We start from the raw sequence: 14,542 nt of genomic DNA, 5'->3' as shown, positions 1-14,542 counted from the left end.
CGATGCTGCTCCCTGCGACGTTCCCAAGGCCGCCGTCTGACCTGCAGCCAGGGGAAAATATCTTCCCCAAACCTAAAACTGTGTGCTGCAGATCTTCTTTACTCGTAATTTTCTCTAAGCTGTGTAAATCTATAAAAACCCAGATCATTTTAAGATCTTAAACTGTGGCAATGTGCCCCCCTGATAAAGATCATTGTGTTTTAGTAGCCAGGTATTGACTGCACTCTTTATCCATGGATTTGTAACTTAAATAACTAACCAACCCCCCATAATGCTTGTAATTAAGTGATTCGTTCCTCTCAGCAACATAAAATGCAAATGTTGACCAAAGTTTTATCTGCACTGCTTGGTAATAATTTTCTACGTCCGGCAGGAGAGACCTCGTTTTTCTTCAGCTAGTTGAAAAGTCTTATAATGAATTATTGCTTTCCTTCCCTGCCAAATTAATCTTGGTATCAGTTCGTCTGGATATTTTTGCTGATACGTTTTTGAAAGCAATAAAATAATCTGGGAAGCACGTTATTTTTTTATTGCTTACACCCTCTGTCCTAACCCTGGAAAGCACTGCAAAATTAGAACTCTAAGTAAGAAATTTTTCTTGAAATGAGAGAATTTTTCCTTAATTTGAGCAGGTAAATAAGATTATTTGCCAATGGAATAAGATTTTTGAACTTAAAATAGGAACAACTCATCTCCATCATCTTATTTCAAGTGAAGTATATCTAATTATCTTATTTTAGGGGTAAAAATACTCATTCCATTGGCAAATAATCTTATTTACCTGCTCAAATCAAGGACAAATACATTCATTTCAAGAAAATTTTACTTATTTCTAGTTCTCTTTTTGCAGTGTAGGACTCTATATCCCATCTGCTCAGACTGAAGGGATCATAGTTTTCCACTATAATGTTTAGATCTTTTGGGAGGTTCTTTCCTTGGTATTTAATTGACGTGGACTTTGAATCTTCCACTAATCAGCGGGCTGGGAGAGTAACTGAATCTTAACATTGGGGATTTGTGAGCGTTAAGTTTATAATAACCTGAAAGTGATCCACGTTCCTCCTAAAGTGGAGGCGTGTCTCAAGCACATCAGATACATTTTGTGTTCCTTTATCTTCACATTCTGCATCGTCCACTGACTCAGACAATGGATTAAATGGTAAAAAGTCCGGGCCGCTCTGTCGACGTCCTCTTTCTAAATTAAACAATTTGATAATCCTCCATTGTTCTGTATTCAATGATGGTTTATTATATAATGCTCTCGGACCAGGATGTCCCATCAGTGGGCAAGGCCGTAACTTTAAGCTAATTTATTTATTTAATATTATTTCCTCTTCTAGGATTCAGGCTAGTTTTGTATTTATTATACATCATTATATATTAGAAATATTTTGTAATGCTTAAACTGGGATTCATTCAACTTTCTTGTTTACTTTTTATTTACTCTGCCCTATTTCTGTTCCACGTCAGTTTAACAGTTAATAAAAGGCTTACTTTTAAAAAAAATCTATTTTCTAATTCAGTACAAAATATTTTACATTTGTGGGCTGTATTTTATTATACCAATTACTTAATTTTCCAGGTGTATTTATTTACATGGCGCTCTATGATTTGGCAGGGAAAATTAGAACAGGTGATTCAACAAATCCTGTTTCCTGGACATTTTACAGGTCTGCTACCGGGTCATCTCCCTCTCTTCCTGTTGTCTCATCCATAGACATCATATATATATATCATATATATATGATGTCTATGGTCTCATCACCTTGGTTCTCTGTTCTACTTTCACTCTTCAGGATGTAAAACGGCTCGGTTCGCGGCACCAAAGCCTCTCAGACGCGCCTCAGAACAGGAGGAGCTGTAGGGCAACGATGACCAAAGCTTTGCAGTAAAACTTTAGATAGACCACAACTGGATGGTTTCATTGTGAACAGCCTGATATCCCCTTTATCACATGCCTGAAGCTTCTCCTGAGGCAACGGCGCCTCCTGCTGACAGAGCCCAACCACTCGTTCCTTTTAATCAGAAATGCCTCATAATTTCTTCTTATTCATGAAGAAATGCTGAGTTCTCCTACTGCTCTCCAATCTGCATTGTTTGTTGTTATTTCAGCTTTTAACTTTTTGTTCTCTGTCATTTTTCTCTTCATAGAAGGTACACCTGGTCTGGTGTTCTGTTAGCTGTGACATCATCAGGGGAGGCAGATCATCCACTATTACCATCTAACATAGAAAGTACTCCTGGGTCAATGTGAGCTTCTGAGCTTTCTGTGTCTCTGCTCTGTCTTCTCTAACATAGAAAGTACTCCTGGGTCAATGTGAGCTTCTGAGCTTTCTGTGTCTCTGCTCTGTCTTCTCTAACATAGAAAGTACTCCTGGGTCAATGTGAGCTTCTGTGCTTTCTGTGTCTCTGCTCTGTCTTCTCTAAGCCCCAGTGGGTGGAGGCAGATGAGCGTTCACACTGAGCCTGGTTCTGGTTCTGCTGGAGGTTCTCCTCCCTGTTAAAGGGGAGTTTTCCTCTCCACTGTCGCTTCATGCATGCTCAGTATGAGGGATTGCTGCAAAGCTTTCCCTGTGTTGTCCCCACTAGGGCTCCTGTGCTCTGGATATACAGGAAACTCCTGTTATTATCTTCAGCTGTCACTTTCTACATGTCATATTAATTAATCCTGTATATTCTTTTTTATATCTCTCTCTGCAGGTGTAGAAGCAGACTCAGAGGATGTTATATCGCTCTCTACCTTTCCTCTTTCACCTTTTCTTCCTTTTAGCATTTTGTCTCTTCTATCTTCCTGTTTTTGTCTCCATTGAACATGAAATATTCCCAGAATAAAGTCTAATAAAGCTTCTTGCGTGCGTAAATCAAGCGGAGCGTTATGGCGCTCTCTGTGGCTTTAAGTTGCATAAACACAATAGAACTGAATAGAATCAGGAGGGTTGAAGGCGTCTCGTTTGCTTGTGACCAGCAGGAGAAACGATCAGAACCTGAGAAGTTCCTGATGGACCTGAAGGTGCCGCTGGGTCCAGGAGAACACCGGGTCTTTGATCAGGAGAACTTGGACCGCTCCAGAAGGTTCTGACCTGAACCCTCCATCAGGTCCACAGAACCGGTACCGTCCCACCCCCAGAGGAAAAGGGGGCCGGGTTTGAGTGCCAACAGCTCACTGAGACGGGTCGGGTCTGTATGAAACATTTATTTAAAATGATCAGAGGACAGATTACAGCTAAAATAACATAACTGAGGACCGGTTCTGCAGCCGGTTCCACACAGAACCGTCAGAGAAAACGTCTCCGTCCATCCCGTCCTCCAGCAGAACTCTGGAGAACCGGTGGAGTTCACTTTGGCTTCTGCACTAAATGGACTATTGCACTGAAATATTTACACAGCTGGACGCATCATCATCATCATCATCATCATCATCATCACCATCATAGAACCAACAGGGGAACAAACTGGACCTTCTAGAAAGGAACCGAGCCCAACAGAAGCAGCTGATTGTCGGAGGCACTGACGGGCTTCCAGATCAGAACCCTTCCAGCCAACAGAACCAACTGTCAGGGGTTTGGACCGTTTGGTTCTGGCGGTCAGGAATTCGGACCCTATGGACCAAAGGGTCAACAGTGCAGAACACCGGAACTGAAGCTGAGCGGTTTGGATCAGTGGAACCGACGGTCGGCAGCTGATGACGTCAGAATCAGAACCCAGGACTTCGGACCCTGGGTTCTGGTACTTAACCATTTCAGAGTCAAAAGGTATAAACACGGAGCCGACCCTAAAGTTCTATTGGACCTGTGAAGGATCAGGTTCTGCAGAGGCGGAGCCAGGAACTGGACAGAACCTGAAGCGTCACGCAGTTTTAGATCAGAACCTGGGTCTGTGGTTCTGTGGCGCTCATTTCGGCGCCACGGGGTCCATGTAGTACACGTTGACCAGGTGGCGGTTCAGGTGGCGCCGGTACTGGGTCTCCAAGGGGAACGTGCGGTCGCAGAAGATGCAGGTGTGACTCTTGACCTCGGTGGGCGTGGGAATCTCCTCGGTGGGCGTCTCCGGGTCGTTGGCCATCTTCCCTGAGGCGGTACCGGTTCCGTTGAGCCCAGAGTCGTCGCTGCCCTCGGAGGCGCTGTCGCTGATGTCACTTCCTGCTTCGTGGCTGCTGTGGATCCCCTCGTCGTCCTCGCCGTCCGCCGGCTTGCCGCGCTGGCCGGGAAGCAGCAGGCGGGGCGGAACCGACGGCTTGACGAAGGTCGGAGGGGGAACCTCCGTGTTCTCCGGCGTTCTGCACGGAGCGCCGTCGGGTTCTGGGTGGGGCGCTCCACCTGAGGAGGAACCCGTTTCACCAGAACCGGACGTTGACGGCTGAGCAGAACTTTCCACAGCCTCTGGGGACGGACTGGTTTCAGACGAGGATTCATGGCGTACCGGACCTGCCGCTGGTCGCAGGTCTGAGCTCTTCCTGGTGGAGGTTCTGGTCTTGTTCTGCTTGGCTGGTGCCGTCTCAGTCGGGTCGGAACCATCTGAGGACGGGTCGGACGGCAGCTTCTCTGCGGCTGCAGCTTTCAGACGCCTCTTCTTGGAGGGCTTCTGGGAAAGGTCCAGAACCGGTCCGGCTTTCCTCTTGGCGGGCTGCTCTTTGACCCACTTTCCTTTCTGGATCTTCTCGGGACCGCCGGGGATCGGGGCGCCCGCGTCTTCCGGAGTCTTCCTGGACCCGGACTTCCTGGTTTTACCGAGGCCTTTGGTCTTCTTGTGGGAAGCCAAGTCCTTCTCAGCGGTGCTCTCTGGCGCCGTTTTCTGCTCAGAACTCTTCGGGTCGGGCCGGTCTTTCTGGGATGCGGGTTCCTCCGGTCGTTTCTCCTGGGAAGCGGCGCTTTCCGTTGGCCCGTCTGTGGGAACCTTGCGGACCCGTTTCTTCCCGCAGGTGTCCGTGTTTCCAGCAGCGGTAGAACCTTCCTTACCCTCCATGTTCCCCGCAGGGTTCTCCTTCACCTTCTTCTGCCTGGAGGAGACCTTCTTCTCCACCTCCTTTGCCCTGGTGGTTCTCTCCTTCTCGGACGAGACGTTGCGTTTCTTCGCCGCCTTGTCCGGAGTCTTGCTGCGGGCCGGCGGCTCGGCGCCGGGTCTGCCGCTCCTCCTGATGGACAGGTTGATGGGACTCGCGTCGTCTCCTTCGTCCACGTCCTCCTCCGGGGCGGGGGGGCCGTCCGGCTTGGCAGCTTTGGACTCCGGCTTGTCGTCGGCTTCGTCGGGCCCGGCTTTCTTCACCCGCAGCTTGACCTTGGACACGTCCAGGTCCACGTGGCAGCCGGAGTGGCGGGACTTGATGTGGTACTGCAGGTTGCACTTCTTGGAGGCGGCGTACTTGCAGAGCGGGCAGAGGAACTGCCGCGGGTTCAGGTGCAGCTCCACGTGCTTCTTGAAGTTGCTGCGGTCGGCCGTCTTGTAGTCGCAGAAGGGGCAGGACAGCGGCTTGGGCCCGTTGTGCACCTGCCGGGCGTGGCGGGTCACCTCGTGCTGATTGGCTGCCAGGTAGCTGCAGCTCTCACACTTGAAGGGACGCTCACCTGCAGAGAGGAGAAGATGTCAGAGGAGCGCAGCAGGTCAACCAGACTGGGCCTAACATTAATGTTTAGCAGCCTGGTTCTGATCAGCCCAGACTGGACTCTCAACGATCCGGTTCTACAGTTTAAATCCTACAGGGGGTCCAATAGAGGAGTACCGTATTTTCCGGACTATAAGTCGCTCCGGAGTACAAGTCGCACCAGCCATAAAATTCATAATAAAGAAGGAAAAAACATATATAAGTCGCATTTTTGGGGGAAATTTATTTGATAATATACAACATCAAGAACAGACATGTCATCTTGAAAGGCAATTTTAAATAAACATAGAACGGAGGCAACAACAGGCTGAATAATTGTACGGTTAGCTTACGCTACATGACAACTGAGAACCTGGTGCCTGGTATGTTAACATAACATATTAAAAGCTATTCAGATAACTTTAGCATAAATAACATGCGAAGAAGTTAACCAAAGCGCCCGTGTCACTCCAAATAACTTAAATCCAGTGAAATCTTCATCCTCGGTGTCACTTTGAAATAACGCCGTTAACTCCAGAGGTAGAAGATGCGGCACTTCCGCTTCTACGTCGCTTACGTCTGATTCAACACAGGCCTAGAGCGCCCTCTGGCGGTTTGGTGTGAAAATAACAGGTGTAATGATATACCGGTAAAAATGTGTAATAATTTCACACATAAGTCGCTCCAGAGAATAAGTCGCACCCCCGGCCAAACTTTGAAAAAAACTGCAACTTATAGTCCGGAAAATACGGTAATAAACAGAACAGGTACGTTCATGCAGGAGAACACGCACACGCCGTTAGTTACCGTGTTAATCCATGATGGCAGCTTCAGTGAAAACAGACAGATCAGCAGTTAGTTACAGAAAACCATATTCCCCCCCCCCCACCAAGACTAGTTCTCTGCACTGGTTCTATTGGCTCTACTGGTTCTATTGGTTCCTATGGTTCTACTGGCTGTTCTAAACTTCCCTTTTTAGATTCACCCAGAATGAAACCAGGTGCATATCAAGGACCGGACTTCCACCGGAGCGACTGGTCGACCCCTGGTCCAGAACCAGAACCCCTGGTCCAGAACCAGAACCCGTGTTCTAAACTGCTGACACAGCCGTCTACATGTCCTGGTCATTATTGTGACAGATTAGTGCATTTGTGTTGAAATCCTGCTTTGTGCTTAAAGTCGTCAGTGTGGCGCCCCCTATGGTGAAACTGTGGTATTGTAATAATGAATTTTGATTTAAAAATATAGCTATTGTTGATCTGACTAGGCAAAACTAAATAACAGATATTTATGGTGACAAATGACAAAGCAGATTAAATCTTACAAGTCAAAACTCTAATTACTGATATCTCCAATTAGAATTTTGATTAATTAATATCCATTTCAGCGATTAAATGTTAATTGTCTTGCCATAGCGCTGTCTCACAGGCAGACAGCTGCCGTCTCAACCTGAAACCCGCCTCCGCCGGCTCAGCGGGAGCCCATCAGCACCTGTCCCCCGCTCACCTGAGTGAGTCCGCATGTGACGAGTCAGGTGAGTCTTCTGGGAGCTGGAGTAGTCGCAGTAGAGACACTGGAATGGACGCACACCTGTCCAACAGAACAACAAAACCATCAGACGACGCACCTGAGACTAAAGACAGGCCGGAGAACGAGAACACGGCCCTGAGGAGGAGACGCCGTGCGGACGCTACCTGTGTGGGTGCGAATGTGCTGGATGTAGTTGCTCTTGCGGTCAGAGAAGTAGGAGCACTGGCTGCAGGTGTGCAGTTTGCTGGGGAAGTGATTCCTCAGGTGTTTCCTCCAGTGGTACTGACTGACCGTGGTGTACGCACACAGCGTGCACTTAAACACCCTGCAGACACACACAGGTAGAGACAGGTAAACCCACAGGTACACTCACAGGTAAACCCACAGGTAGACACACAGGTAGACACACAGGTAAACACTCAGGTAAACATACAGGTAGAGACACAGGTAAACACACAGGTACACACACTCACAGGTAAACACACAGGTAAATACTCAGGTACACAGACAGGTACACCCACAGGTCAACACACAGGTAAACACACAGGTAGAGACACAGGTAAACACACAGGTCAACACACAGGTAAACACACAGGTACACTCACAGGTAAACACACAGGTACACTCACAGGTAAACACACAGGTAAATACTCAGGTAAACACACAGGTAGAGACACAGGTAGAGACACAGGTAAACACACAGGTACACTCACAGGTAAACACACAGGTAAACACACAGGTAGACACACAGGTAAACACACAGGTACACTCACAGGTAAACACACAGGTACACCCATAGGTAAACACACAGGTAAACACACACAGGTGTGACCTTCACACTATTGGACACCTGCAGTTAAGAGTTTACAGAGAATGAGGTTCTTTGGTTCCTGCTCTGATTTTCTGGTTCTGATTACGAGGTTCTGGGGCCGCCAGGTGTTCCTACCTGTGGTTGTCGCCCTCCTTGCTGTGGTGCTTCAGGTGAGCGATGTAATGGTCGTAGCGGTTGGTGTTGTAGCCGCAGCGCTCGCACCTGATCAGCCCTTTGACGTCTCCTGCGCCTGCCGCCTCCTCGCCTTTAGGCTCCGCCTCTCCGCCGTCGTCCACCTGCTTGCCTGACGACGCCTGACACGACTCCGCCTCCTTGCCTTTGCTCTTGCTCCGCCCCTCCACCTGGTTGCCCACCATCATCTTGCTGACGCCGTGCGTGCTCAGGTGCGCCACGAACTCCTGCTCGTTCTGGCCCTGGAAGTGGCACGGCTTGCAGCAGAACGGCTTCTTCTTCTGAGCGCCGTCTGTCAGGCCGGGCGGGGCGTCTTTACCCCTCACACCTTGTGCAGGTGAGCCGGCGGCGGGGCGGAGCTTAAGGCAGGCCGGCTGGGTTTTGGCTGCGTGGTTCTCCTCGTCCTCCTTGCCGGTGTCTGCGGGCTGGACGGCCGGGCTCGGGGACTCGGGGTACTCCACGATGCACACCTCCCGCTGGTTCTGGTTGTCGTAGCTGTACCTGCACAGAACCACAGGTGACTTAGAGCCAGGTGAGCGCTGAGAGCAGGAGGCGATGCGCTCCGACCGCTGACCTGATGATGCCCTCGTCCTCGCTGTCGGAGTAGCTGCATCCCACCGTCTTCAGCTCCATCATCTCCTTCTCGTCGGCCACGCTGCCGTCGCCGCCCTCCGCCGCCGTCACCGCCGCCACGTTGGCCAGCATCACCAGCTGAGGCGCCGGCGGCGCGTTCCGGGGCAGGTCGCCCAGAACCGGGCCGTCCTCGGCCAGAGAGACGCTCACAGGAAACATCCCCGCGGAGAACATGGTCTGAGTCGCCATGACGATGCCGGCGCCGCCAACAGGAAACTGCAGAGACCAAACGGCGAGGGTTAGAGAGCGGCGGCGGCGTCACGGCGGTTCTGGAGCTTCTACCATCAGGTCCAGAAAAGTTCTGTTTCATCAGCAGGAAGTTAAAATAGTTAATTTAGTTATGAAATCCAAACAGAACTTTTGATCTGGGCCTGAAGGCGGTTCCTGGGTCCCAGCTTTGGTAAAGGGCGATTCCCCCGTTTTTTAGGGAGTTTGGACCAAACTGAACCAGAACCAGCTCCAGTTTAAAGTCTGAAAGTGTTCTGGTTCTGATCCGGACCGGATTATTCTGGACCGGTATCAGGTGTGAGGTCTGGACCTTTGATTCTGTTAAATAAAGAAGAGGATGGCTCAGACCTCTTATTAGGTCCAGATTACTGAAGATGTTCTGCAAACTCCCACTGGCGGACCAAACCGGACCGAACCGAACCGGACCATTCTACAGGGACATTGCAACGTTAATTTTTGATTTATTCGTCTGTTAAATAGTTTGTTTAATAAAAAAACAAATAATGTAATTTATTTTGATTCCATTTTGCCTTTAAACCAGATGATGTCAGAACCGGGTTTGATAACCATGGTCCAACTGGTCTGACCTGGACCGGGTCAGAACCCAAACCTCTAGTGTTCGTTCTGGAAAACGGAGTTTTATGTTAGGACAGAGTCCGTTTTCCTTTAGGAACCGAACTGACCGACTTTTGGCCCAGTTCTGGTTTAAGTTGGTCCAAGTTGATTAAACTCGGAGGAACACCCCGTTAACGGGACCATCCGCTACGAATCACACGCTAACTTCGGCTCACAACACTTTCTCTGAGCTCGGAACCAGAACCGAACTTGCCCCGGGTTCGGTTCGCTGTCCTGTGGAGCTGCAGGGCCGCGGTCCGGGTCTGGTTCTGAGGCCCGGGGCCCGGGGCCCGGTCCGGGCCTCGGAGTGTTAGCCATGGTCCTGATCAGCCCCGGACAGCGCCTCTGTGCTCCACCTCACCGCCTCCATTTTCCCCCAACTGCTCCAACTTTCTGCTGCTGTAAACCCACACCGCCACCGAGCCGAACCGGTCCAAACCCGGCAGAACCTCCTGCTCACTCCGCGCTCCTCACCTCCGAACTTCCGCGGACTTTTCTGGAGAGTTTCCCGCCCTGAAAAAAAGGTTTTCCTTCGACGAACAGCGCAGATAGAAAAGTCGGCAGAAGTTTCCGCACATTCCTCTACAGTGACGTACGGCCGTGACGTCAGCGCGTCGCTCCGCAGGTTTGTAGTTTTTTTTTCTCTGAGAAAATGAACCAGTTTCTGTAGGGAAAACAAGATGGAGGAGGAACCAGCGGACTGAGATTTAATGAGACTGCCGCAGTTCAGAGGTTCTGGTTCTGGTTCGGTTTAAAATGTAAAGATTAAAAACAAAACCTGACCCGGAAACAGGTTTTAGATTGGTTCTCTGTCAAAACCATGACAGGTTCTGAAATAACTTTGGTTCTGGAAAATTCTGGGTCAATATTATTCAGGTCTGTCATTAATTAAACTTTCAGAACCTGCGAGTGAGTCCATCTCCTGGTCCATTCGCCCGTAGAACCTCCTCCAGCAGCAGTTTTCCTGATGAGCGCCCATTGAGCAATTTAATAATAAATAAATAATAATAATATTAATACATTTTATTTATAGGCGTCTTTCTGGACACTCAAAGTCACCATACATTGGTTAAAAACAACACGAACAATAATAAAAAAGTGAACATAAAGCAAAAAATAAAAATCTGCTTAAAATTGCACATTGCAAATTCAATCACAGGGAAAATACAGTTTATAGTTTAGTTAGTTTGAGGTGTGGAGTTGGACTGGCCATTCTGTTGTAAACTAAGAGTTCACGATCCACAAAATTACTCCTTTCGTCGCAGAACAAGCTGTGAAGATATGGGAGGTGCAGCTGGAACGGTCATCTTAACCCCGGAGCTGCACGCTCACTTAGATAGTACCGGACACAAGGATATGACCCAACCTATCAGATAGCACCCCAGAGGTGACACGTTGTCTCACTGATGACACGTGAGGAAGTGTACAGCCCTTGCATGGGTGTGGACCTAGATAAACGCTTGTGGGATGATCAGTCAGGGCTCTTGCCACATTCCTTTTACTCGAGCCGTGTCTGATGAAAAGCCCATAAGCGCTGATGTGTCTGTAAACATTTCTCTGACTTTATTAGATTAAATAAGCTGAAGTATACTTTTCTGTTTTGAGCGTCTTGCATACAAAACAATATTGTAGTGGGGGTCGCCTGAAGGGTAAAAAGAGCTGGGTCCACCGAGGGTGTTTTACTGCCGACCGGGTGGCGTATAAACCCCAAATCCTCAGGCTTCCGGCTCTGTGCCTGATGGTTGTGTGTTGATTTCTCCAAACATAGTGCTGTGCATTATGTTCAAACATTCCCGCTTTGGTCTCATCTGTCCAGAAGACGTTTCCCCAGAAGTCTCATCCTTCATCCAGATGCAGCTCTGCTATCTAAGTCCTGCTACCATCTTGCTTTTAGAGAGAAGAGCCTTTCTCCTTCAACCCTTCCAGCCGTGCTGGGTCAGTGTTTTCCTGACTATCCTGTCATGACTGTTAATAGAGAATAATCTTTCTACCCTGGACAGTTTGGAAACAGCTTCATAACTCTTCCCAGGGGGGATGCACAGTAACAGTTGCAGGTCACCGTTAATGTCTTTGCACTTTTGAATTGTGTTAAGATGGACTCATGTTCTCCAGAGCAGAAATCCCAATAAACCATTGCTGTCATAGTGGTTCTTACACTGCTAATGATCGATTAGTTAATGTCTCTGATGCTGACTGGGTCAAGTAGGACATAACGACTAAAGATCAGCTTTTTGGTCACAGCTGTTTCAGACACTGACACACGAACTTTAAAATCCCCCTTCAATCAGAATATCTAAGAGATGATTGGTCAGTGTACAGTTTGCAAAGACCAGGGGAACGCGCACACATCCCTGTGGTCTGCCTGGATTTGAGCCTAGAAACGAGCCGCTTACCTGCTTTGATCATGAAACCCTTTTGTGTTGGATCAGCATGCGTGTCATCACTGATTACCGGTAGATATAATAGGAATGGTGGTAAAAGCAGAGGTAACAACTCCTCAAACATTAGGATTAAACACATTCCAGCATTGATCGGGAGCAGGACCTCCTGATCACTGATTCAATCAGAACATCACCTCATGAAGAATCTTCTTCCTCTCCTTCGGGTGAGTAGCCTGAACAGTGACGTGCAGTCAGGAGAGGCAATTGAAACCAGGCCTCACTTGTCATCATAGAATGAAAGAAAATATATAATGATAAGAACATAATATAAATTGTGATTCACTCAGTCTTTTTAAATTTTCATCTTATTTCATCAGCTTTGATCATATTTTCTTCAAAATCGCAGACTTTTCGCTATTTTTCATGTTAATCCTTAATTGGCTCTTGATAGCGAAGCCGGTGAGGCCGCAGCGAGCTTGGCCTCCCCTGGGATTGCGCAATCCCATGTTAACTGCGCTGGCTTCCATTCTGTGAATGCATCTTCCTGTCTCTAGATCAAAAATGCAAATTTTCAAACAGTTATGAACTGATTTCCCACAATTTAATGTATGTGGATTACGAATTGTGTTTTGGTCATCAAACTGTGTGCAGGTAACATGTTTTCTTGCTGCTGGGCGATCATAACCAGCAGAGAGCTGGTTGTAGGTGAGGCCGGCAGTTCCTTGGCCTCTAGGCAGGGGGCGCTCAAGGAGCACCGCTCCTGATCCTAAACTGTAGAGTGACAGCAAGTTATGGACGTATTATTAGTGAGTTATGCTAAATAAGTAAAGCACTAAAAAGACTAAACATCCAGCCGGAACAGGACTGATCAAGGAAGGCTTTCCTCCCTGGCAGTGAGCTCCACTGAGACTGAGAGAGTTTTAAATCTGAAGAAGATAAAGAGAACTTTTACCGGAAAATTAAGATATTTTTGTGCAGAAAGAGCGCCGCATGGACTTCATTTATAAGTAGAGGTAAGACAGCGATAATTATTCATGTTTTGTGTTTGTAATGAAATGTGCGTAATGTGGATTGTAGTTTTTGAATGTGTTACAAATGTAGAAATCCATCATAGCTCAGAGTGTTACCAATCGGATGACAAATAATTTATTATTTTTTCATCAAAGAATCAACGTTTTTCCATGTCTCTTGGTGAATCAATTTTGGCTCAATCAGTCTCCTTCAGCACTTTGCAATGAGTCTACTTTGTAGAGTGTATATATTTGTAAATCTGACTCTGATGACGTCAGTGCCTCACCAGCTATGAACCCTGCGTCACTGGGGCAGAACCAGAGCTGCAGGTTTCCAGCTGCTGGTTCTGAACCAGCAGAACCAGAACCAGGCTGTAAGGTGATACTTTCTTCTTTACTGTACGACGGAGTATTAGGGCCACACATGAAGAGAAAAAATATTTTTGCCATGACGAGATTAAACTCGACATGTCGACTTTAAAGTCGCCATGTCGACATTAAACTCAACATTTCGAGAATAAAGTTGAAATGTCATGTCGATTTCAATTTCGACGTGTCGACTTTAAAGTCGCCCTGTCGACATTAAACTCGCCATTTCGAGAATAAAGTTGATATATCGTGGCGACTTTAATCTCGACATTCCAAAGTTTGGAGAAAAGAGCAACCGCGCTCCACAGCTGCAGTCTCTGCGTTTTAATTAAGTGTGAAGGTAGTCTTTGCCGTGCTGCAACTGTGTAATCATCACTGGAAGCGGTGGCCTACCAATAACGTAACGTCTTTCCCTAGTGATGCTTACCCGGGTTCGCAGTTCTGAATCTGAGATTCTCGAAATGTTGAGTTTAATGTCGACATGGCGACTTTAAAGTCGACATGTCGAGTTTAATCTTGTCATGGCAAAAAAAAAAATTCCCTTCATGTGTGGCCCTAATACTCCGTCGTATTACTGCCATAATCTGCCTTGAGATAAAAAAAATGTGAGGTGTTGCGTTAAAATTTGACCATGGGTACTTTAACACCGAGCTTTCTGGGTTTGCTTTACAAACCTCATTAAAAATTAAAGGAGACTGGAGTCAGAAACTTCTGGGTCGCCCGGTGTAATTAGCAAGAACTCCCCCAATTCCAGCACTTATCTCCTACAATACGGCAACCCTGTAGGGACATTCAACATGCCAAAATTTCAGACAATCACACAGAAATGCTGATTATGTTGGCAGTAGTTCTCACAGTTCTACAGTGAACTGAGGATGTACTATCAGTACTTCAGAGGTGTTCCACTACTTCATACTACTGACATGACAGCAGCATCTGACATGAGAACTTCCTCTCGCTGGGAACCGATAACTGGTCAATTATTAACTGTGGTGGGTTCATGTTGACACGCCGCAGGTTGGCTGGCAGGCCACGCCCACTCCCGAGCTGTCCCCCAACCAGCAGACTCACCGGAAGTGCCCAGTGATCCTCTTCAAAATAAGATCACTCATCGCAACTCAAAAATCCTTCATGGAAAAAGGAAATGAAACGCTGAACGAGTCGCTGTGAAGCCACCGGCCGCCATATTGGTACT

General features: G+C 47.7%; 1 protein-coding gene across 3 annotated transcripts; it reads right to left on the bottom strand.

Annotated features, from left to right (window-relative positions):
- Positions 1-3,175: 3,175 nt before the first annotated feature.
- Positions 3,176-10,192, bottom strand: rest (RE1-silencing transcription factor). Of its 3 annotated transcripts, none has more exons than XM_021313915.2 (6): positions 10,062-10,192; positions 8,686-8,960; positions 8,055-8,606; positions 7,273-7,433; positions 7,085-7,168; positions 3,176-5,561 (listed from the first exon to the last, which is right to left on the bottom strand). In XM_021313915.2, the coding sequence occupies exons 2-6, from the start codon at positions 8,931-8,933 to the stop codon at positions 3,892-3,894; spliced, it is 2,715 nt and encodes a 904-aa protein (XP_021169590.2). In that variant the 5' UTR covers positions 8,934-8,960; positions 10,062-10,192; the 3' UTR covers positions 3,176-3,891. The 3 variants fall into 3 exon arrangements, with proteins under 3 accessions (XP_021169590.2, XP_021169588.2, XP_021169589.2); XM_021313913.2 differs by having other exon boundaries at positions 8,055-8,612; positions 10,062-10,191; XM_021313914.2 differs by having other exon boundaries at positions 8,055-8,612; positions 8,686-9,045; positions 10,062-10,169.
- Between the last annotated feature and the right edge of the window lie 4,350 nt (positions 10,193-14,542).

Source organism: Fundulus heteroclitus, chromosome 23, assembly GCF_011125445.2.
Source record: "Fundulus heteroclitus isolate FHET01 chromosome 23, MU-UCD_Fhet_4.1, whole genome shotgun sequence".
Lineage (NCBI taxonomy): Eukaryota > Metazoa > Chordata > Actinopteri > Cyprinodontiformes > Fundulidae > Fundulus > Fundulus heteroclitus.
The sequence above is the reverse complement of the archived record's forward strand: the minus strand, read 5'-3'. Positions and strand labels throughout refer to the sequence as shown.